General features: G+C 39.1%; 4 protein-coding genes across 4 annotated transcripts; 2 read left to right on the forward strand and 2 right to left on the reverse strand.

Moving 5' to 3' along the window:
* Positions 1-1594: 1594 nt before the first annotated feature.
* Positions 1595-13459, reverse strand: LOC144006092 (olfactory receptor 52Z1P-like). The gene is made up of 3 exons (XM_077504764.1): positions 13092-13459; positions 3199-3405; positions 1595-3113 (listed from the first exon to the last, which is right to left on the reverse strand). The coding sequence occupies exon 3, from the start codon at positions 3110-3112 to the stop codon at positions 2126-2128; it is 987 nt and encodes a 328-aa protein (XP_077360890.1). The 5' UTR covers position 3113; positions 3199-3405; positions 13092-13459; the 3' UTR covers positions 1595-2125.
* rnf167 (ring finger protein 167) lies at positions 7283-12308 on the forward strand. The gene is made up of 10 exons (XM_077505382.1): positions 7283-7687; positions 8125-8247; positions 8345-8422; positions 8548-8685; positions 8766-8853; positions 8928-9018; positions 9138-9243; positions 9418-9511; positions 10027-10107; positions 10349-12308. The coding sequence occupies exons 2-10, from the start codon at positions 8146-8148 to the stop codon at positions 10774-10776; spliced, it is 1206 nt and encodes a 401-aa protein (XP_077361508.1). The 5' UTR covers positions 7283-7687; positions 8125-8145; the 3' UTR covers positions 10777-12308.
* Positions 13030-20797, forward strand: srrt (serrate RNA effector molecule homolog (Arabidopsis)). Its single transcript, XM_077504763.1, has 20 exons — positions 13030-13169; positions 13593-13711; positions 13883-14011; positions 14086-14226; positions 14516-14704; positions 16063-16232; positions 16321-16499; positions 16740-16847; positions 16931-17081; positions 17166-17317; positions 17415-17476; positions 18253-18331; positions 18431-18622; positions 18715-18882; positions 18958-19111; positions 19251-19444; positions 19932-20088; positions 20221-20310; positions 20386-20485; positions 20581-20797. The coding sequence occupies exons 2-20, from the start codon at positions 13593-13595 to the stop codon at positions 20654-20656; spliced, it is 2610 nt and encodes an 869-aa protein (XP_077360889.1). The 5' UTR covers positions 13030-13169; the 3' UTR covers positions 20657-20797.
* A 380-nt stretch (positions 20798-21177) lies between these two features.
* On the reverse strand, positions 21178-23566 carry mogat3b (monoacylglycerol O-acyltransferase 3b). Its single transcript, XM_077505161.1, has 7 exons — positions 23470-23566; positions 23278-23385; positions 22332-22402; positions 22034-22238; positions 21777-21951; positions 21517-21701; positions 21178-21446 (listed from the first exon to the last, which is right to left on the reverse strand). Exons 1-7 carry the CDS (start codon positions 23549-23551, stop codon positions 21292-21294), a joined length of 981 nt encoding a protein of 326 aa, XP_077361287.1. The 5' UTR covers positions 23552-23566; the 3' UTR covers positions 21178-21291.

Consider the following 23566-nt stretch of genomic DNA (forward strand, 5'->3'; position numbering starts at 1 on the left):
GGCTGGCAGTGAATGTGTTAAACACAATGTGCCAATATATTTTGTGATTATATTGCAGCATCCTTTTTTCCTTTTATTTTTTATTTTATTTTTTTTTTTAAGGCAAATGTTTAAAAATCCATCAATTTTGGTTACATCTCATCTTAAGTCATTGACTGCCATTGACGGAAAAAAACGTCAAATAATGCATTTTTGCTGGGCTGGCAGTGAATGTGTTAAACACAATGTGCCAATATATTTTGTGATTATATTGCAGCATCCTTTTTTCCTTTTTTTTTTTTTTTTTTTTTTTTTTTTTTTTTTTTTTTTTTTAAAGGCAAATGTTTAAAAATCCATTAATTTTGGTTACATCTCATCTTAAGTCATTGACTGCCATTGACGGAAAAAAACGTCAAATAATGCATTTTTGCTGGGCTGGCAGTGAATGTGTTAAAGGGCGGGGCTTAGCTGGAGGCAAAAACACCTCAGTGGCGCGGTAAACGGTCATTTGAGTTAATATGTGAGTAAACTGATAAAAATAGAATAGAATAAACAGACAACCAGCGTTGTTTACTTCTTCTCGTTGCCTCCAGCGGTTGTTTTTGCCTCCAGTAAACACTGTGACGTCATCGTGATGTAGGCCATGAAGGGGTCCATACCCAGCCGTACTATACACCAGCTTTGTATCTGATAAATCACAACATATACACCAACTGTTGATAATCCATCTCAGGAGGCGGCCATTTTGCCACTTGCTGTCAAAACAGTTGCTCATGCAGTAGTCAATATTAATCAGAATATCGTGTTTAGACTAACAGGGCTATATAGAACATATTATTGTTTAAAAAAATAAAAAATGTGGGTTGGCTTCCCCTTCAAAACTTATTACATCACCATTATACAATAATATCATCCAGGTGTTGTCGACTCTATTCAGTCAGGTCGGGTCTCATTGTCCTAATTAATGGCTCTTAATTGCTTCCTAAGGGATGGAAAACCTGCTAATGAGCATACTGTATGTGTTCATCTTGTAACCATGGAGCTCCTTAAATAATAATAAAAATATATATATGAAAAAAAAAAAAAAAAACTACTCTTCCAACATCTATCCTGATGTGAAGCTAAAATCGTCAAAATGAGCCCAGAAGTAAACTAGAACTCGGGTGATAAAAGCAAATTGATACTGTCCTAAAATTCAATTTAATTGATAATTGGGAAAATCCGCTGCCTGCAATACATTTTGTAACATTTACTTAATGTTAAGCCACAGAATATTTGCCTCATGTTTGATGTAATGTACATAACATGCTTAGTGTCATACTTGGTTATATTCATAATCAGTGAGGAGATTTGGGATTTCAGCTGGTGAATTTTCTTTCATAATATTAAATGTTTGGGGAAATCTGTCAGAAGTCGCCCATGTTAATATTTCACTTTTTTCTATGATATTATTCTTTCTTCACAGCAAAACAAAAGTGTAATATCATTCATTCATGCACATAATATTCAGTTAGGAAAAATACAAATGAATAACAGACAAAATGCAATTTTAATCATATATTTATTCTTTAATTAAATATCTTAGATATAGTAGCCAGTTACTCATAATTATTCACAAAGCAGCTTTCATGTTGGTAAATATGATAGATACATATTTTTTTTAATATAAGTTGTTTTCTCCGTAGCATAACACAAGTGTAATATCATTCATTCGTGCATATGATATTCAGTTTGAAAAATACAAATAAAGACAAACAAAATGCAATTTTAATCACACATTCTAGATACATACTTTAAAATATAGTGGCCAGTGTCTCATAAATATTCACAAAGAAGCCTTCATGTTGGTAAATATGATATATACATATTTTTAATACAAGAATTAAAAGTAAATTAAGCGTCATTTCGTCATTTCAGTTTTGATAGAGCACTTTTACTTTCATCCTGGTTTGGGGAAATAAATATTGTACAACATACATATAACACATACACATTTATATATATATAAAAACAGTAGCAAGAAATTGTATCACTAATTAAAAAACAAACTGCAGCTCATGAATATGAACACATGAACACGAGGCAGGATACAATTCATAAGATTAGCAAAAGAGTGGCTGTTTTTTTTTCTTTCTTTACAAAACATTTACTGCTTGTTAGAAGTAAAATGATCCATCGCAACTATCCTTTTTGCAATCTTTGATGGTAGGATCTTGTATTTAACACACAAGTTTATAATATGGACTCGAACGAGATATGTTCCGAGTCCGTACAGCACCGGGTTCATGACTGGTGGGATGATGGCAAAATAAACCGACAAGAACATCCGAGCCTCAATCGCGACATTGCTCATATTGAACCGATTCTGGAAAATTTCAAAAAAAGAGGCGATGCTAAAATTGAAAATGGAACATAAATGTGGCCCGCACGTTTTCAGAGTTTTCACTTGAGAAGCTTTCGACACTTTTTTAGTAACTCTTAATATTTGTACGTAGGAGAAAATGATCATGACGAGCTGAGGGACGACCATCACAAATAAAAGCACAAGCCCCAACGTACTTATATAAGGTGGAATGAAACACGCGTTTTTGACCAGCTCCATGTTGACGCAATATAACTTTGGGATGACTCTGCCACAAAAACTCAGCCGCAGGGTGACGGCGAAAAAACATGCAAATGTACTGAATGGATAAAGACCCACAAGGACAATCAGTTTCGTGACCTTTGAAGGGGTCATGATGGTGTGGTAGTGCAGCGGGTAACAGATGGCGACAAAGCGGTCGTAACTCATGAGCGCTAATATGGAAAACTCCGAAGTTGCATACGTGTGCAGGAAGTAGACTTGACTGATGCACGAGTTGACGGCGATCTCGTGCGTCTTTGACAGGAGGATGCTCATAGCCGGAAGCAAGAGCGCGCTGCTGCCGCAGATCTCGTTGAAACATAACATACAGGTGAAAATATTCATCGGCTGGTGCAGCTGTTTGTTTTGGTGAATGACGGTGACCAAGAGTAAATTTAGGAACAGAGCAGCAACGTAAAGCAAGAAGAAAAGAATAAAGAAGACGTGTTTGTGCTCCTCCAGGGTTGCGTACGCCGTCATGGTGAACGTTAGCGTCGTCGCGTTCTCCATTCTGAAAACAATTGAGGACAAATGGCAAACAATTCAAATACAGTAAAAGCTAAATATATTCCAGATATTGTCGTGGTTTAGCGTACCTGTGGCAGTATCGTCCGCTCCACCTAAGCGTGTTCTTTGCAAGGCCGTCTTTTTAAGCTTACTCAAGGTGGGCTTGGTTCGTTGTTCGGGTGATTCCGGCACATGATCGGATTCTTGTTACTATGGTCACACGGGTGCCTTATTCCCCAAGCTAACTCCATCATCCTTCCTGCATGAGAGCTTGGTTTGCACCAGGGGTGTCCAAACTTTTTCATTTGAGGGCCACATACAAAAAATCAGAAGGGCCACATAATGTTATGAAGAGAAATTGTGTTGAGTCCAAAAAATTGTACAAATAATTTATTTTTGTTTTTGCATATTAAGAAAAATGTTACAGTATATAAACCAATTTATTTGTAATATGGCAGTAGAGTTATTATAGTTTTGGAAATTTTCATTTTAGTTAGTTTTTATTAGTTTTCAAGTTGGTTCTGTTAACTCATTCACCGCCATTGACGGAAAAAGACGTCAATGTCAATTTTTTTTTGCTGGACTGGCAGTGAATGTGTTAAGTTTTTATTAGTTTAATTATTTAAAAATGCTTAGTTTTAGTTTAGTTTGTTAGTTTCAGTATTAGTATTAGTTTTTGTTTGTTTTTTTGTTTGTTTAAATGTGTATTATTTGTGCGCAATATTTAAAAAAAACAACCAAAAAAAACACCATGGGCGCAACGTCATCTTTTGGTGCTTTTCTATTGGCTGCTGCTAGATGACGTCACTTCTGTGTGACATACTTTCAAACGTCATTATTCCGGTTTATATCAAAATAAATCTACTAAAAATCACATTTGAAATCATCCCCAAAGGCTCATGCATTAAATTAATTACCAAAGGCTAAAACTAAGCTTTTTTTTTTTTTTTTAAAGCTGTCTGGTAAAAGAGGACAACACATGCCCGAGTCTCATCATTCAGTAGTACACTTACTAACACCCCATAAATAAGCAACTCATTTAGGGCCTCAATTTTGAGTTGTTACATATGAAAGTGAAAAACTAGATGGAGTCAATTTTTTGTTGACGTCCACATCAAATTTGATCTGCATTTGGTCTGCATTCTGCGTCCTCAGGCCATCTTGTCACTTCATGTTCAAATGAGGTCATAAGAAAGACGTTCCTAGCAAGCAACACACTGAAAAAAACATAATATAACAAGGTAAGAACCTTTGATGATTACAGTGACGGACGTGTTTGTTTGATGACATGTTATTTGCTGCACACATGCTACAGTTTCAACACGCTCATTAGAGACAATTAGTCCGCTGTGTTTTCACTCCTCTTGAAGGCAATTAGCCCCCAGTGTGTTGGACAGTGTCTGGAGAATAAAGATGATGGATGGCTTGAAAACAAAGTTGGGCTCCCATTGGAGGATACTGCTGTAAACATCGATGAAAGGCTAGTAATCTTTGAACCAAGGTCAATAAAAATAACTCTGATCTTAATAGATTTTATTTCTTTGTGAAACGTTTTTTTTAATTTTTACTTTTTTTTCATGGAGTCTGAACAAATATGTATGCCACATTGGTAATTTTTGTCTCATGACACTGTCACAAGATGGCTGCAGTTGTCGTGTTTCGTTAAATTAGATTAAGAAAAGCATGTTGCCTAGAGATACTAGTCATTCACTCAAATGGTCAGTTTGCTGCTTCTTATTACTGTTGTTCCTCCCCTTAGAGCAAAACACAGCCAAACCTTGACCAATCCTCATTTTGGAGCAACATATACAAGAAAAGACAATGTCTTGTTATCGTGTGGTGATTTGGGCCCTTTTAGTTGTCTTACTGCTCAATGGTAAGTGCTCGTATCTTCTTATTTGTTTTGCTTTTTGCGACTTGAAAAATCTTCGTGCCGATTTGGTCTTAAATATGAAGCGTCTGTATGATTTCAGTTGTTGCTAACGAGGCTGCCTCCTTTCCATGGTCCTGCCCCAGCCTGAAAGGAGTTTGTAGAAAAGTTTGTCTCCCAACAGAGCTTTTCTTTGGACCTCTGGGTTGCGGAAAAGGCTTCCTGTGAGTGATGCGCTTCACAATCACAAAAACATGGGCTTGTAGCCTACATATTAACTCATTCACTCCCAGCACATTTTTTGTTGTTTTACTGGATTTTGACTGATTTTGCAAGGCCCACAGAATATTGTGTCCTATTGCTATCAAAACATGGAACCGACCAAAAGAAAGATTAGAGTCTCTTCTTTCATCAGGAAAAAAACTACATTTCTATCTGTTTCCATTATGCAGAAATTAGCATTAGAATATAGCAAAGTTTCATCATTATTCACAAATCTGTTTAAAACAATGGGAAAAAGAGCTTTTTACAACATGGCCCAGGTTGATCTCTTATACTCTGCTGCCGCCTGATGGCCGTTTTTGTAATAACTACCATTGCTTTAAATCATTCTCTTCAGTTCAGAGGCTGCATCAAAGCTTTCTATATACTCGCGCATAACCCCCCCCCCCCCCCCCCCCCTCCCCCATAAAAACGTATAAATATGTCTTTGGGAGCATGGTAATATTTAAAATAAAACGTATTTATACGTTTTTGGGAGGAAATGAGTTAATAAAAGATCAAATGCTTTTTTTTTTTCTTTTTTTAACTTCTAGATGCTGCGTGTCTCATTTCCTATGAGCGCTGTCGGATGGAATGCGAACCAGGCAGTCCACGAAGAGAACATTTCACAACAATAATCCTCGTGTTAACGTGTTGTAGCTTTTTGCTGTTTTAACATGGTTCAAACTGTTGACATAAATTAAAATATGACATTGAACATCACTGCTTGCTTGATTTTGTTTTCTTTTGGATGATCAGAAAAAAAGGGTCTTGTATGAAATACCCATTTGTGTAGCTAAATAAGAAAGCGAGTGTCAATCAAAATCGCTAAATATCGTAAAAGCAGACGCTGCCCTAACATTGGCTTGAAACTAATTTTTACGACTTGAGTGCAGAAATGTTGTGGACATGTGATCCATGCATTCTCAGTCTGGAAGATAATGTTACGCTAGCATTCATAATGGGCCATACAAAGAAAACACATTCTCAGGCAATACTGCTATCCACCGTCTGCATCAATATTGTCACGATTAAACCAGCTTGTTTGTAAGAATGCGTAACTGAAATATCTTCAATGATTTAGCAGGCCTCTCAATTAATTACCTGTTTACCAAGTGTCATTTCATGAGGACATGTAAGCGTAGAGAGTTAACCAATCACATTCAAACTCATATTAAATGGGAGTTAGTACACACCTGCTACCTTTGAAACTGTGTCTGTTTGTATGTTTTTGTTGATAGCTTCAAGGTTTTGTAACACTAACTGGTATTTGAAACGGTTCATAATTCACTACCACCGTGTTTGCACCACAACACTTTTGGAAATGTGGCCAGAAGGTTCCTTTTTTACTTCATAATGTCATAAAACCAACAAAATCTTACAAATGTGGGAAAATGTATTATGGTTCGATGAAAGCAATGTTGTTTTTTTTATTTTTTTACCATAATTCCAAATTGCATAGTTAGCGTAAACACAACACTGCTCATCACCACTAATAAAATAAAATAAAATAAAATAAAATAAAATAAAATAAAATAAAATAAAATGAAAACATCAGACCTACAGTGAAGCATGCTAGTTGCAGCATCCTGGTTTGAGGATCGTTTTCTTCAGATGGAATTGCAACCTTAATAAAGGCGGAGGGAATAACAAACAGTTCCAAAAGTCACCCTAGTCTGGTCGCAAGCCACATATTGATAAACAAACAGTCACACGTTTACCAGTAAATGTGTGGACAACTTAGTGTCTTCAGCTAAGAAAATATGGGGGGAAGCTGAAGTGCCTAGACTCCGAGAGAAAACCCCCCCCCCACACAAACGCAGTCAAACAGAATTTGCAAACAGGAAGATTAAACATAGAAGCTCAGAACTTTGAGGCATCTTTGATAACCCCTAGGTTATGTACTTATTTTACATAATCATTAATTTGCCAGGCCTATTCCTTCCTTCACTTTAAATATATGTAAGTTAATACAGAAGATAATTCAGGATCACAGTTGCTGTTTCCACATATATCCACTAGAGGCGATGTGGTGCACGTTTCTTGTGTGACTCGACTTGTAATGGCAACACAAAGTAGAGCCAAGGCAGAAGCAAACCTGCAATAACAAACAAACCAAGTAGCAAGTGATCGCAACTTCACACAACCGAGCAATCTTTTCGACAGATGAAGAAATCCTCCTACTATATTACACCAATCGTATGCTATTACGTGCCTCAGTACTGTATCGTAGACAGAGGCTACCTTGTCGCGTCGGGGATTTAACTGTTATCTAACATTTACCATAACAAATCGTGCATCAGCTAGCGTTAATCCTCCTTGGTTGCGGCTTTCCCTCGACTGCTGGATTGTCAAGTAACGCCGATTTTACACATTGACATGTGAAAAAAACAAAGGGGAAACCTGGACCAATTTTAACGGTGACGCGAGATTAACAAGTTATCGAGGTAAGTAGCTAACTAGCCACAATGCTAACCACTTTCCGTGTTTGGTTGATTCATAGACGAAATGGATTCGTGTGTTGTTTATTTAGTTTTTAAAGTTCGGATGCAGAACTTGCAACATGGCTAGTTCAATATTGAAACGAAATTGGATTTGTGGGTTGCACTGCACTTCCAGCCAAAACACAAGATTACGTGACGTCAAATGTTTCCAAATGTGCATAACGAAATAACAATGAAAATGTATACTTTTTTTAAAAAAATTTTTTTAAGTTGTCTTGTTTTCATCCGTTTGAGCCTATCTTGCCATTTCAAACAATCACCCTGTAGTTAGATGCACAAATATTTCAATACAATATTACAACCAAACTGATCTTTAAATAGAACATTTTTTTTGCCTTTTGCTTGGACTAAAATGTTTTTTTTTTCCTGTCTGATTTTAGTGCTACTACAACTATCCAAGGATGCTTCAGCAAAGTGGGTGCTGGGTGGGAGTGCGTTTCACTCTCCTTGCCGTCACTTTCTGCTGCTTGGCGTCCTCGCCCACACATGCATATATCTATGCTGTAAGTAATGCTGTTCTGCATCAGCACACGTACTTTTGCCCGTGTGTGATTCATCAAAAGTACCGGGATATAATCTCGTTTTGTTTTGTTTTTGCAGCATTATAAAAATATGACCATGCTATTCGAGGATCTACCGGCATTGTTTGGATCTCCGCTTCCTAAGGAAGGGATCATGGTGAGGAAATTTGTGTTTGTGTAGCCACCATTATTGTTTTCTAACGTAAAATAGTAAGTACTCTGGTTCAATAATGTTTGGGAAAAACTAGTGTAGTTAATATCAAATTTGTCTTGATGTCATAGGGAGTCTTGGTGGTGTCCCGTCCTCTTAATGCCTGTGCAACAATCGACCCTCCTCCTCCACTGCCGCCATTTTATGATGCCAACGTCACCAAATTCATAGCCCTCATCAGACGCTATGATTGCAATTTTGATCGAAAGGTCAGTCACGGTTCAAGTTTTACGGGCATCAGATTCTTTCTGGCGCCAAGTTGAATTAACGTGAGGGATGATTTTTAAAGGTCCTGCATGCGCAACAAGCTGGGTACAGTGCTGCAATCGTTCATAACATGTACTCGGACTCTTTGCTCAATATGAACTACAGCAATGGTAAGTAGCTAACAGTTTATTGTATTAAAGAAGCTTATTATTTCTCAGGCTTTCTTTGTTTGTTTTACTTTTAGATACTATCGCAGAGGAGATTGACATCCCCTCAGTGTTTACCAGCTACTATGCATCAGAAGTTCTCAAGAGTTTCATAATTCCAGACCAAGGGTACAGATTGCAAAAATACATTCAGTTGGTCGCATATTTAAAAAATGAAATAGTGCCTGTTTTTTTGAATGAGCTCTTGATGCAGTGTGGTTTTAATTCCTTATTACTCTAAATTTCAGAGCCTATGTAATTCTCAAGCCAGAATTTGCTTTCCCGCTCTCATACTACCTGATTCCCTTCACCGGAGTGGTCGGCATGATAATCCTTGTAATGTTTATTATCTTGGTGAGTATCATCACTTTGAATTTTTTATTTATTTTTTATCTGCTCGTTGATAAACTATTTCCTCAGTCCCACACATAATGAAGTCGGTAACCCTTACACACACCTTTTGCCCGCTAATAATACTTCCCATTTTTGGTTTCATTGTCACAGTGTCTGTAAAATGTTGTTTTTCAGGTTATACGCTGTGCACAGCACAGAAAAAGGCTGAGAAAAAACCGCTTGTCCAGGGAACAACTGAAGCGGATTCCTACTCACAAATTCAGTAAAGGTAAAAAAACAAAAACAATACAAATATATTTTGATTTTAAGAGGAAGTCAACACCCAAACTTTCTTGACAATAATATATTCGCTGTAACTCCACTAGTCTCAACATGACATTTGATTAATACTGTGTTTGTGGAATATGAATTACACAGCAAAATCCACCTGTTTTGATCTATTTCTGGGAGCGGCCATTTTGCCACTCGCTGGCGACTGAAAATGACATCACAGTTGCGTAGGGCTCAGGCCAATCACAGCTCAACTTGTGAATTTCACATGACCAAACTCATAAAACAGGTGAGCAATGATTGGTCGTTACCGGAGAACTGAGCAGCTGGGATGCCACTTTCAGTGGACAGCAAGTGGCAAAATGGCCAACCCGAGAAATAGATAAAAACAGGCGGATTTTTCTGTTTAATTCATATTTCACAAATGCAATATTCATCTGAATGCCATGTTTAGACTAGTGGGAGCACATAGAACACATTATAATAATCTAATACTTTTCTTTCTTATTCCAGGAGATGACTATGATGTGTGTGCCATTTGCTTAGACGAGTATGAAGAAGGAGACAAACTGCGAGTTTTACCCTGTTCGCATGGTAAATATTGATTATTTTTTAATACCGTGTGTGATTGATTTCATAGACTGGATCAACAATGATTGGCACATGCTTGAATTATTTTGATCGATAATTTTTTAACATCTTGGGGGTTCATCATTATTTTAGGTAAATTAAGTACCGGATCAATGGAATTAAGAATTGGGAAGTACAGTTGTTGGCATCCTGTGACGTAATGTCATTCTCCAAACCTTTCCTAAACGGAAATATTTCTCTTCAGCCTACCACTGCAAATGTGTGGACCCGTGGCTGACCCAGACCAAGAAGACGTGCCCCGTATGCAAACAGCGAGTCACCCGCAGCAACCCCGAGCACGCCGAGTCCGAGTCCGAGGAGGAAACTGGAGGCCGGGGAGAAGAAGAAGAAGAAGGAACGGAGGGTGAGGCCGACTCGGAGCGCACCCCTCTGCTCCGCTCATCCAACCAGGGTTCCCCCTCCGGGGGTCCGGGGGCATATTCCGCCACTACGGTCACCACCGCTCAGTGCATCGTCTCGCCGGCTCACGACGACAATTCCCCCGTCCTGGGTTACGAAGACTACTATTCCCCCCAGGAGGACACGGACTCCGAAAGCGATGACACCGAAGATGAGCGGCATGTTGAGGATGACGGCGCTCAGCTGATTGGTAGGGGCGCAGTGCACATCTGAGAGCTGCACCGTCGACATGACTAAACATGAAAAGGGCCTTTCTGTCACTAGCTTTGCTGTTCTTGTTGTTTAACATGCTACTAAAAAAGTACTTTTTTTTCTGTTTTAACCACACACTAGTCAGTCTTGTCACACAAATTGTTCAGTTTGACTAATAGTTTGTATCCTGATTGCTTTACACATGATTCCGTCCTATTTTTGTGACTTATATTGCATATTTTTGATATTCTTAAAGTCACACTAAAATATGCACTGTATCTAGTTACACTGTTCTGAACCATTTATATTGTTAATGATCAAAACCATAGTTTAAAAATGTTGTTTAGATTTAAATAAATTCTAATTTGTAGTAATAGATTTTATGGTCAAAGTTATGAAGTTGCAAAGTGTAGAGATATTGATAAAAAAAAAAAAGACTTCTCAGCCCCCCTTCCTTGTTTATGATAAGCTTCTGTGCAGTGTGTCTATGTTCAAACTTAGTTTGTTGGACCATTAAGTACATTTTGGTTTTGCATACTTGCACAAAAGAGAGGAAAAGCAAAGCTGCTCACTCGCAAAGAGAACTGATGGCTCTTTGTGCATGAGAGACAATACTGTAATGGTAACACGTTTGACAACATTTTTCCATGGGTGCGGCCACATGGAAGCGTTTCTTCATCCCACCACTTACTATTTTTGTCATTTCATTGCGGTTGGAACTTGGAAGCTCTAATTCAAGAACTGTTTTAAGTTAGTGGATTTAGACAAAACATTGCCTTAATTTGGCCTTCATGTACATGTACATGCGTTTTATGTTAAGAAACAGAAGGGTCACACTCCTCGTTTTTATGAAGTGTATTTTCTTTGTACAGCATTTAAAAAAAAAAAAAAAATGAAGTAGAGGTCTCCTTCACTTCCTTAAATGTGAGTAATGGATAATGTTAGTCATACTTAATTTGCACACAAGACATTTATTGTCATGTTCCCCTACATTGGTCTGGGTGGGCTGTGCTGTTTATTATTTACAATTTAAAAGTAACACCCTTTTCCCCCGTTCAAATTGGTTTGTTTCTTAGTGTAAATAATACTTTTTCACTATCTGAGATCATATAGCTGGAATATATTTTAAGGAGAGGGTTTCTATTTAATTTCTTTTTGATGTTTGAGTTTGTGGAACTGTCATACAATATTAGATTCAGTTGTTTCCATTTGATTGGCTTACATATGTAAATATTTGTTTGATCATTTAAATGTCATGTACCACAGTTTAACCATCTCCAACTCACTTTGAGTGACATTCTTGTTTGCTCATAAGGTCTACTGCAGCAATATATACGATTTGCTTTTAATAATGTTCATTTTAACAGGTGATCTACAAATTCCACATTTTGTGTCTTTTTTTTATTAGAATGTGTACCTGTCGGACTTCAGTGCATTTAAAATGTTGAGTATAAGTACAGTGTACAATGACAATGTGATGATGCTGAGGATGTTAATGGGAAGCAGCAACTTAATGCCTGATTAATGGAAGATTAAATTGAAAATGTGCACAATTTCCAGTGTGATTGTTATAATTTTTTTAAATTCAGCCATATGATTGCAACTAACAGTTACTTAAATAGATTGTCAAAAAAATATGATTAATTGGTGAATCAGCTAGATAAACATTTTTTTTAATTCACATTCCTGCAGAAAATGCACAAACATGAGTCCAGTGAGTTGATTATCAGAAAATAGTCAAAAACACATTACTTTCCAAAATAAAATGTTTTGCAAATGTATTATTTTGAGTAAACTTAAGGATAACCAGTCTGATTTCCCTGTGGACGATAAAAATGTAAGACCGAAATTCCGACATTTTGGGTACTTATACATTACAATATTTTTTAAATAATTATCAACATAGTTGCACCCCTACACAGTCTAACACCTGATTAATTCGTGTACCGCTGGCTTTAACATTGTTTATATCTTATTAGCATGTAACTTAAAAAAAAATATATTTTTTTTTATTTTTTATTTTTTTACTAAAAATGATTGAAAAGAGAGGTTTTCTTGAATTTAGAATTCTTACTCCAGTTTATCACTAATAACTTTAGCAGAAATCTTTTCATTCCTCATCTTTTCAGTTTACATTTAATTTTTCGCCTTTAATTTCTTTTATTCGAGCTGTCTGAAACATTACGTGGGTTCACCAAATTGTTATACGGTACTGTACGTGATGCGATGCCGATGCAGATCATAAAATGTCAATTTATACTCCAGACAGCAGGTGGCGATAATGTGCACAGTACTGCAGTCTTTTTAAGTAAAGAAAAGAAAAAAAAACTACCTACCAGTGGCCAGGAGGAGAAGACCTCTTAGGGTACTTGTAGACACCGGTGACAAACAAGCGTAGTATTACATTTTAAGAGGTATTAATTTTAACTTTCACCAACACTTCCACATGTAGTTCGACTGTTTGTCTCCAAATTAGATATTTGTTTCGTTTCTGTGTATTGTAGCCGTAGAGCGCATGTTCGATATCAACCTCGGTTACGTTTGCGAACACTACGAAGTGTTTAAAGAAAATATGCGTTCGTTTTTAACCAGACTTGACTAATACATGTATTACCGTGTACGTAATGTTACGTTATATTATCTCAAATAACTTTAACATCAGAATTCTGACAGGAAATGAACCCGTTGCTAACGACAACGTACTGCTTGTTAGCATAGCATCATGCTACTTCAGCTGCGTCTTCTGACTCGTCGATGTATTTTTCTTTGTCCTCACGACACATAGTAGACGGGCTACGTGCTCAGATTTCTCTGATGTTCTTTTTGTCTTCATGTAGATGGGAGACAGTGACGACGAATACGACCGCAGAAGAAGGGACAAATTCCGACGGGAAAGGAGTGACTATGATCGTTCCAGAGAGAGAGAAGACAGACATAGAGATGAGTGGAATGACAGGTAAGTCAAATATTTTTAGGCTCATAGTTACTGACGAGGATGTCCTTAACATTTAACTCAGATTCCAGTTATAATTGGTTTTGTTCTTGTCACAGCCATGATTTTCAATTATTTGACTCCTCAATAACTCCCATGTGTCATTTATCCCTTTTGTTGACTTCCATTTGCCAGAGAGTGGGACAGGGGAAGGGAACGGCGAAGCCGCGGAGAGTACCGGGATTATGACAGAGGTCGCAGGGAGCGATTCACCCCTCCCAGACATGACATGAGTCCGCAGCACAAACGAATGAGAAGAGACTGGTGAGTTAAGCTGATTCACAAGTCCTTTACACTTGATTCTCTTTTTTACTTTTCTAATTATTCCAACCTGGCAGGGATGACCATGGTGGAGATCCCTACCGTGGTGGCTACGACATGGGCTACGGAGGAGGGGGGCCCAGTTATGGCCCCCCACAGCAATGGCACCCGGACATGCACCTCGTGCAGCCTCATCATGGTATTCCTATCCAGGCTAGGTGAGAGACTTGAATGGTACTGAAATAACTTTCAGAATTTGTTCTCATTTGTCTGATTGTGAGACATTAAGTTGTGACGTGCAATTTTGCAGCTATAGATGTACTCCTAGTAGTAATAATAATGAAGGCAACATAAAATTATGTAATTTCTGCTCTCAGTGGAGGGTAGTAGTGGTTTCAGATTTAAGATGCTCAAATTAAACTGGGGGGTTTGTTTAAGAAACTAGAACTACTAAATTTGCTCTTCTGTCATTTAAGCCACTAAAAAGATCCCCTCGTCTTTCAACAGACTCGGGAACATGCATGAAATGGATTTTGGTCCACCCCCACCAATCATGAAGACTTTTAAGGAGTTCCTGATTTCTCTGGATGATTCCGTGGATGAGACCGAAGCGGTCAAGCGCTACAACGAGTACAAGCTTGACTACCGCCGGCAACAGATGCAAGACTTCTTTTTGGCTCATAAAGATGAAGAGTGGTACGGTCTGAATTATCTTGTCTTTCACTGCCTTAATTGTCAGTCTTGATAGAGTTGTAATTAATAGATCACGTTGGTAGAATTTGTTTATTTTTTTTAAGTCTGCTAATCGTGATTGAACATTCATAGTGCATGGGCCTGCTCCTCTAGTGGGTCCATACTGTAAAGTTAATAATTACATATTGTGTTGCTGATGCATGAAGAATGTATATTGCCAATACATATGAATTTAAACACTTAATAATTCAATAATATAATTTGTTTAATGTTAACTTGAAGTGTTGTTGCACCCAGGCTGTAGGAACAGGCCCACAATTTAACGATTGACTTGTGTGAAAATCAACCCAAATTCAACATCAAGTTACAGTTAGTGCTCCAAATACCGCCTGATTCGCAATAGTTGCACGCGTGTAAATAAAACCTTCAAATTTTCTACCTGTAGCACCGGTTAAGCATCCTTTTTTCAAACAAGCTACACAGTATTCTTAACTGAAGTCACAAAAAAAAATCATTATTCACAACACTTGGGTTGATTTTCAGTATTTTAAAGTTTTTCCAGTTGTCCTGTTAATGCTTATTATACTTGTTTCACAGGCCTCATGCAAATTTGTTCTGTTTTGACCTAACCATTTTCCTCCCTCCATGTCCACTACCATGGCGTGTCTTTCTCCAGAAAAAGTGGAACTCCGCAAGAATCCGACTTAGACAGCAAGGGCATGCACTGCGCACAATGCAGTTGCTATTAGACACACAGTATCAGGGCTTTTAGATAGATAGGGCAACTACTCTTCCGCGCTAGGAATTTTCTTGTTTTCGGCTTTTTCCTCCACCAAGTTTCTTTTTCTGTTGGGACCAAATCGAATCCCTAAACTCAATACGTGTATACAGAAACACCAATGGGGTGAAGTGGAGCCCATTCTTACAGAGGAGACCTCTCTGTATTTATTTTGTTAATAAAGTGGCAGAACACAAGGTAACTGTAGTTCACTCAATGAACATTTCAATATGTGAATGTTTCTTTTTTCGTGCTGTAATTTTCTTCTGTTGTGGTGAGTTGATCTCTAACTTTTCTAATGTTGTCAATAAAACATGATGATCAGTCTCAAACTGTAAGACTTTAAACAAGGATTGCAGTAATTTCTCTTGCATAATTCAGTCCACTGATTTAATTTGGCATTTTCAAAATTTCCAGCAAAATTATATCAAATTATTTATTTTGAGTGATTTATTTTTTATTTTTTAAATTGTACCATGCTGGCTGGAGTGTAATTCTGTGCTTTCTAACTTCTGCATCCCGTACATCCCACCCCTTGCCATTCCCTCCCTGCTGTTTTGTGGACCCACAACTCTGGACACAGGTTCAGGTCCAAGTACCACCCAGAAGAGGCCAGCCGACTTAAGTTGGAGGCATCCAGATCCCTCAACAACCGCCTGAATGTCTTCATGTTTCTGATGGAGAACGGCTGGTTCGATAACATCTCGTTGGATATCGAACAGACTCATGCAATCATCAAGGTTCTGGATGCGGGTGAGGATTCTCTCAAATGCATCCGTATTTTTTGGGGTGGCATTTCTCTGTTTAGACCTGTACAGTTCTCCCTCTTGCCTGCGTGCAGCTGTCATAAAGATGGAAGGAGGGACGGATCATGATCTCCGCATCTTGGAATTGCCTTCTGAGGAGGAGGAAGAAAGAGAGAAATCGGCATCTGGTGGAGCTGAACCTCCCAAGAGCGACCATCATAAGAACATGGATGGCGACAGCAAACCTTCAGTGGCAAAAGACAAGAATGAAAAAGTATGTTTGGTTTTGATCGTACTGACAGCTTATTGTGTTGAGCGAACATTTTATGCTTGTCTTATTGCCCTCTAAAATGTTCATTTAAAAGAAATTGTCAACACAAGTTAGGATTTTGAATTCTGATTTATTATATTAAACCGTTTTTTTTCCCACCTGTCATTTGAATGAATGATTAATGAAATGTCATGGTATTTCAAAATGGCCGTGCATAATGTTGACTGTTAAACCGTCCCAAAGGATGAGAGTGATTCCGTCTCCACTGAGCGGATGGCTGCAGGAGGTGATGATGCCAAAGCAGAGGCAGAGAAGGAAGCAGCCAAAGAAGAAATGCCTGAACCAAAGAAGGTTTGTGTTATCGTCAACAACTTTTTAGGATGGAACAGAAATGTCTCACATGCTCCGTCACTATCTTGCTATGCTTTCACCAGCCGGGGAGAAAGAGGAAGCGCAGTGGAGACAGCGATGACGAAGCCAGCGCTTCTGAAAGCGATTCTGACTCTGAATCGGATTCAAACTCGGTCTGTTCTGAAAAGTCGGTGAAGAAAGACGAGGTGGAAGACAAGGAGGAGGAAGGTGGAGGTGAGAAAGACGATATAGTGAGAAGCGCAAGATTTAGGTCACACATTCACACAAGAATCTGTTGTCTCTTATTTCATGGTTTAGAGGACCAACCGAAGCAGAATGGTGAAAAAGAGGAGGAGGAGAAAGTGGAGAAAAAGAAAGATGACACTCCTAGACCACGGCCTCTCCACAAGACTTGCTCGCTCTTCATGAGGAGCATCGCGCCTTCAATTTCCAAGGCTGAGATTTTAGCTGTGAGTTGAGCCAGCACTCATTGCTGTTCACTGATTGTACATTTCCTTTCAGCATACTTATGAGGTTTTTTTTTGTTTTTTTTTAATCCACTTCTAGCTATGTCGCCGCTATCCCGGCTTCCTCCGCGTCTGCTTGGCTGACCCCCATCCAGAGCGCAGGTTAGTTGTGTAAAAGCAGACTCCTGCTGTCTCCCCTCGCTCGCTCTTCTGTTCCTTCGTGTTTCTATTCAGGGCTAACTTGACTTACAAGTTAAATTTGATCCTTTGACCAAGCTCATAATAATAATAGTAATAATAATATTTATTTACTTTTTTTTTTTTATTATTAATCAAGGAATCAGATAAAAAAAAAAAGACATTTAATATTGACCATGTGGAAACAAAGTTCACAATCAATAATGAAAAATAATTACTGATTTGATAGTCAATATAAATAATTACTATATTTGCACCTCTACTTTATATACATTGAATCAAATCAATTTTGTCCATTGAAATTATTTAAAAGGCTAAAATCCATTTAAGCCCCCCCAAATAAAACGCAATTTAATTTTGCATCAAGGAATATTGCACAGGATTAGAATGTGTATGCCTATAAATGGGAATGAAAATAAATAAATACACTTTATAAAACCAGGTTAAGCACTCAAGTCACCCTCACGTACCTCACGTTCTAAGGGACATGGCCTTCTGAGTGGCATTAATAGCTGGAATTTGTCAGCTTGGCTGTTTACCGACAGGTTAGTTCAGAGTGATTGTCCATCTGCTCCATAGTCCTTGTGAGTGTTTTTATTTTGTATGTGTTTGACTGCCATTCATTAAATGGTTGAAAGTACTTGGATGACTGTGGCACTCCACACTTAAAATGCGGATAACTTGCTAAGAGCACAAAGCAAAAAAGTACCCATGTCAAACGAAACTGAATGCCCTTGCAGGTTTTACAGACGCTGCTGGGTGACTTTTGACCGCAGCGTCAACATCAAAGAGGTGTGCTGGAATCTTCAGAACATTCGTGTAAGTGAATTGAACGCCGTCCTTAATTGCAGTTGCTTTTTAATTGTGGCAGAGTCGCGTTATTGGACTGTTAATCGTCTCGACTGTACCCTTTCACAGCCGCGTGACTGTGAGTTGGCCCCCAGTGTGAACAGGGACCTTGTGCGGCGGGTACGCAACGTGAACGGCATCACTCAGCACAAGCAGGTGCTCCGTAACGACATCAAAATGGCTGCCAAACTCATTCACTCCTTGGACGATAAAGGAGAATTGTGGTGCAACCCGCCTCAGGAAGAGGGCCAAAGCACAGAAGTAATTCGTTGTTTGTTTTTGTACATACCAATATTTAACAAGAGATATCAGATGGCCTTTGTAACTGTTTTAAATTGTGTTTGTCAATTCAGAAGACTCAAAATCCCATCTTGAAGAATATCACTGATTACCTGATAGAGGAGGTTAGCGCTGAAGAGGAGGAGCTCTTGGGGTCCTCTGGTGGGATGGATCAAGAAGACAATGTCAAGGATGGCCACTCGACAGAGATGACTGTGGAGAAGGATGAGAAACTTGCCAAGGTTTGCTTGGAGCACTTTAAGGCTTACCTTAGGTTTTATTGATTTCCTGCTTTCTAATGTTTGCTCCTTGCTTAGGTTTTGGACCATTTGATTCTGTATCTGCGCATTGTGCATTCCATCGATTACTACAATGCTTGTGAATACCCGAGTGAGGACGAGATGCCCAACCGCTGCGGCATGATCCACGTCCGTGGGCCGGTCCCGCCGAACCGCATCTCTCAAGGAGAAGGTCGGTGCCTTGTGTCAATCCAAAGCAAGGGGTGTTTATGTATGAAATAAAAGCAAAATTGTGTTTTGCTTTCAAAAGGATTCCCTCAGTTCAACAAATTGTCATTACAATTAAGCAGTCTTACTCATGTCTCCACTAGTGCAACAATGGCAGAAGGTGTTGGAGGAGAAGCTGAGTTCTTTGTATTGTACAAAAGAAACCCTGTCCGAGGAAGAGGCGGAAAAAATGGGCCGCAAAGACCCTGCTGAGGAGATGGAGAAGTTTATTTCTGCCAACACGCAGGAGCTCGGAAAGGACAAGTGGCTCTGTCCTCTTAGCGGCAAGAAGTTTAAGGTAACGTTTTTGTTCAGATACCACTGCAGTGGTTCTCAATCTTTTTGCACAAAGTTAAAAAAAAAATATATATATATTTCTCATCTTAAGTACTATGTTCGTGACTAAAATTCAAATATAGTGTATAAGGTCTAAGTGTTATCTAAAAATGTATGGGTGAATCTGAGCCTTTGTAAAGCCCTTTGAGCACCATATGGTGGAGGCCAGTGCAAACCATTTAAAATGAGGGAGAGATATTATAGTCAGCCATTGTAACATTATGCAGTTTTAAAGTTCCCAGCCCGAGAGACAGGTCACTTCCTGCACTGATTGCTAGCTGGCTCCACCTTTTTACATACATAAAGATATATAGAAATATATACCTCTATATATATATATATATTTTTTTTTTTACAAAATCTGAGTGACCTGGCAAACTTATCTTTTTTCAAAGACTAATTTAGTGCATACAGTAATTTCAATTCTCATTGGTGTTTGATTGGTTCAGGGTCCAGAGTTTGTGCGAAAACACATCCTGAACAAACACGGGGATAAAATTGAAGAGGTGAAAAAGGAGGTGGTGTTTTTCAACAATTTCCTGCTGGATGCCAAGAGGCCGTCTCTCCCGGAGATGAAACTTCCTCCTCTTCCAGCACCGGGCCAAGGTGGGCTGTCAGCAGTTGACTGATCACTTCCGATTACAATGTTGCTCATAAAGGGTGGACTGAATGAAAGGATCGTCTGAGTCTTTCAACAACACGAGAAAATTTTTTTCCCCTTGTCATTTGTTACTATAGGATTGCTGTCTCCAATGCCGTTTTCTCCTCAAGGCCCCCAGGTTCCAATGGGCTTTGTTCAGCCCCGCCCCCCACTTATGGGTTATGCTGGTATGTTCTTGACTCATTGATTAGCGGCTTTTCATATTTGTGGATAGTGGCATCTAATTCCATCCCTGTTTGCAGGCGTACCCCCTTATCCCCCCAACCATTTTGGAGGGGGGCGAGGAAACTACGACAACTTCCGCGGACAAGGCGGCTATCTTGGGAAACCCCGCAACCACAGGTAAGACCACAATCTGAAAAGTCCTTGCACACTTGAGTCCCATGTATTCATGATCGTTTTGGGGCTTTTTTTCCTCCTATTCCTATTGATTTTAGAATGTCACGGGGTGACCCACGAAACATCATTGAATATCGGGATTTGGATGCACCAGACGATATGGATTTCTTTTAGAAGGTTCCCTTGGCCCTGTTAGTCCTCATTTCTTGCCCACGTGTGCTGTAGTGGTTTTGTTATTGTTTCATCTTGTAATGATTGTGGAAGTATAATGAACTCTGATGTACACAGTTACTCAATAAAGCTCTCGACTCCTCACATTTATCTGCATTCAAGGCTGCAAGATGCACGCCACAAAGATCAAAATTCAACAATGAAGCTTTACATCTTTCAGTGAGTCAAAATTCGATTTGTTGAATTTTCTTTGTAGATTATGAATCTTTTTTTCATACCCTGCTGATTTGTTTTGTGAACCCTCTAACCCTGATTGCATGCCGTAGTGGTGAGGTATGGGGGCCCTCTACTGGGTAACATGAACTACTGCATAGTGCATACAGTCATAAGAAATGTTTAATAATTAGTGAAATATGTCCAACACACCTTAAAATAAAGTGGTCATTTAGTCAGAAATTATGTTCAACTCCTAGTTATCTTAAAAATGCCCTTGAGTTAAAGTTTGACCCACCTGGCACTGGCTATGCTAAATTCTCACATTTCACAGCGGTAGTGTGAAGGGATTAACATGATTTCATTTTAAACACACTCACATGGTCATTTAGTCCATTGATGCAGGTCATGAGGAAGCAAAATCTCTACATTAAACAAAGCTTGTGACTCTCTGATAGTCCACAGCTGACCTTGTGCTCATGGAATAAATCCAACAGGGCGTCCATGTACAGTTTATGATAGTGCTCGACCTCCTCCTCGGTGGGGGCGATGCGCTGGGGTACAGGGATGGGACTTCCCACTGGATAAGAGGATAAGGGAATAAACCGGGTGCAGCACGCGACTTCCACTTTATGGAACTAAACACTCACCCACTGTGGTGATGGGAGTCCTGGAGGGCAGCACCGCCCAGCGTTCGCCGATGAACAGGCAAGGGGCGAAACCCATGATCTTTTTGAACAGGGCCTGAAACCTTCGACCCCATGAGCCCTCTGAGAACGTCACCTGCTGGAAGAGCTCAGTTTCGCCGAAGGAGTAAACGGGCACCAAGTCAGCCCTGAGGAAGTTGAGCGTATGTTACCATATTACAATGCTGCTCCCTGGTGAGTATCTGTTTTTTTTTTTTTCTTACCCATACTCGAGCGCTAATCTGACAAAGCCTTTTCTCTGCTTCACGAGAACTGTTTGTACTCCCGGATGGGAGGCCAGTGACTCTGCAGCGCCCCCTATCACAATCACCACAGCATTTCCTGTGCCACTCTTGGACAGAAGGTGGCCAAGGCTTGGCTTGCTGACTGGACACAGGCCTGTTTAAACAAAGTAAGAATGTAAGCATCATTCACTTTTATTTATAGAGCTATTGACACAATCGATCGTGATATTAAGTACCCGCGGCCATGATGTATTCCCTAAAGAGCGGGATCCGGAAGAGTCCGGCCAGTATGGCCAGGGAGACGTACATCCCAGGGAAAGCCTCCGAAAAGCCGCAGCACTCTATGTTGAAGCAACCAAATGCTCCTACGCTCATTATACCGTGCGGATGACAGCCGAGGATGTAGTTTTTGTTTGGGTTCAGCTCGGCCGTCTTCACCAGCTAAACAAGACAATGGTCACTTACAAGTGGATTAGTTGTCATTAAACTTTAGAGGTAGCATGTGCATTTAAAAAATGCAAAAGTGAGTTTTACCTTGAGAGGAAAATAATTTCTGTAGTGTTCCCAAACCTTCCACCTCCTCACCGATGGCTTTCTCCTGCCACCTGGTAGACAATGTTTTATTTAAATATTCTTTTTGAGTAATATAAAATAGTATCATTTCATAGTTGGTCTTTGCATGGATTATAAATGATTTGAATAGCCATATTCAACCTTTGTTTTATTTGTTTGTTTGTTTTTTAGAGATTAATGGAGTCTTATATTTCAAACTACAAATCAGAAATTCCATCTGAGTGCTGAGCGGTACGGTTGCCAGGGGAAAAAAAAAAAAAGAAGCTTAAATGTAGGTTAATATATTGCATAATAAATCCCCAGATACCACGCAAATGAGCAGCTCTTTTGAAAAATGCTATAAATCCGCGAGTGAGTGAAATTACATTTATTTTACAAGACCTGCCTATTTTAACGTGTTATCCTGTTAAAACAACTCACTGGGTTGGTCTGGGTTCATTTTTCTGTCTATGATCTCTCTTTTAAGGCCAATATATCGCCAAAACCAAAAATTCTTCTGACTGATAAAATAATTCACCCACTTCTAATAAGCTTATCTAGTCTGAATTAGTTAAGATATGGTATACAGTGATGGAAAAAAATATGGAACCCATCGTCTGCTATTTGCTGAAATTGTCGTCTATTCACTGTTTTTGTGCTCGGGTCCAAGCAAAGGCATTACTTTGCATTTAACATACCGTGTTTTGTGGCAGCCCTTGAATGCAGCCCACACGCATCAAAAGTGAAACTATATCTATATTCCTCCTTATTTTGCCTGTATTACATAACATTTATGATTGTCTGTAAATGCCAAAAAGTGACTTCAGTGACCAAATGTCATTTGTGTAAAAATGTGTTTGTTTGGGTTTTTTTTTGTGTGTGTGTTGAATAATAAACATAACCTGCAATGTCAGTAATTTCCGTTTACCTTTCTCAGGCGTGTGCCAGTCGATCACAAGCCATATGAAGTACAGAGTGGGAAGCAGCCACAGTGATGTAAACATGAGACCCACCATCAAGATGATGCAAGTAACTCCTGAAGAAGGATGCAAAATGAATTTTACAAGCAATCCGGGCGTGCGCTCACAATAGCATAAATGTACAGATGAGGGCAACATACCCGAGAAAAGGAAGGTCAGTACCCATTGTAGAACACTTAACGCCTCTATCAAGTCCTTATTTGGGGTTTTTGGCGTCGTCATGCCGACAACCTGTGG

This window comes from Festucalex cinctus, chromosome 18 (genome assembly GCF_051991245.1).
Source record: "Festucalex cinctus isolate MCC-2025b chromosome 18, RoL_Fcin_1.0, whole genome shotgun sequence".
In the NCBI taxonomy this organism is placed as follows: domain Eukaryota; kingdom Metazoa; phylum Chordata; class Actinopteri; order Syngnathiformes; family Syngnathidae; genus Festucalex; species Festucalex cinctus.

What these genes read in the sequence shown, in the direction of transcription:
- mogat3b (XM_077505161.1), bottom strand. Translation starts at nt 23,551, where the DNA reads ATGACGACGCCAAAAACCCCAAATAAGGACTTGATAGAGGCGTTAAGT. An exon ending in GGAATACATCATGGCCGCGG is followed by an intron (nt 21,952 to 22,033) that starts GTACTTAATATC and finishes TTGTTTAAACAG; the next exon opens with GCCTGTGTCCAGTCAGCAAG. An exon ending in GACTCCCATCACCACAGTGG is followed by an intron (nt 21,447 to 21,516) that starts GTGAGTGTTTAG and finishes CCTCTTATCCAG; the next exon opens with TGGGAAGTCCCATCCCTGTA.
- rnf167 (XM_077505382.1), top strand. Translation starts at nt 8,146, where the DNA reads ATGCTTCAGCAAAGTGGGTGCTGGGTGGGAGTGCGTTTCACTCTCCTT. An exon ending in TTCCTAAGGAAGGGATCATG is followed by an intron (nt 8,423 to 8,547) that starts GTGAGGAAATTT and finishes TTGATGTCATAG; the next exon opens with GGAGTCTTGGTGGTGTCCCG. An exon ending in TACTCACAAATTCAGTAAAG is followed by an intron (nt 9,512 to 10,026) that starts GTAAAAAAACAA and finishes TTCTTATTCCAG; the next exon opens with GAGATGACTATGATGTGTGT.
- LOC144006092 (XM_077504764.1), bottom strand. Translation starts at nt 3,112, where the DNA reads ATGGAGAACGCGACGACGCTAACGTTCACCATGACGGCGTACGCAACC.
- srrt (XM_077504763.1), top strand. Translation starts at nt 13,593, where the DNA reads ATGGGAGACAGTGACGACGAATACGACCGCAGAAGAAGGGACAAATTC. An exon ending in CAAGGAGGAGGAAGGTGGAG is followed by an intron (nt 17,082 to 17,165) that starts GTGAGAAAGACG and finishes TTCATGGTTTAG; the next exon opens with AGGACCAACCGAAGCAGAAT. An exon ending in AGGATGAGAAACTTGCCAAG is followed by an intron (nt 18,883 to 18,957) that starts GTTTGCTTGGAG and finishes CTCCTTGCTTAG; the next exon opens with GTTTTGGACCATTTGATTCT.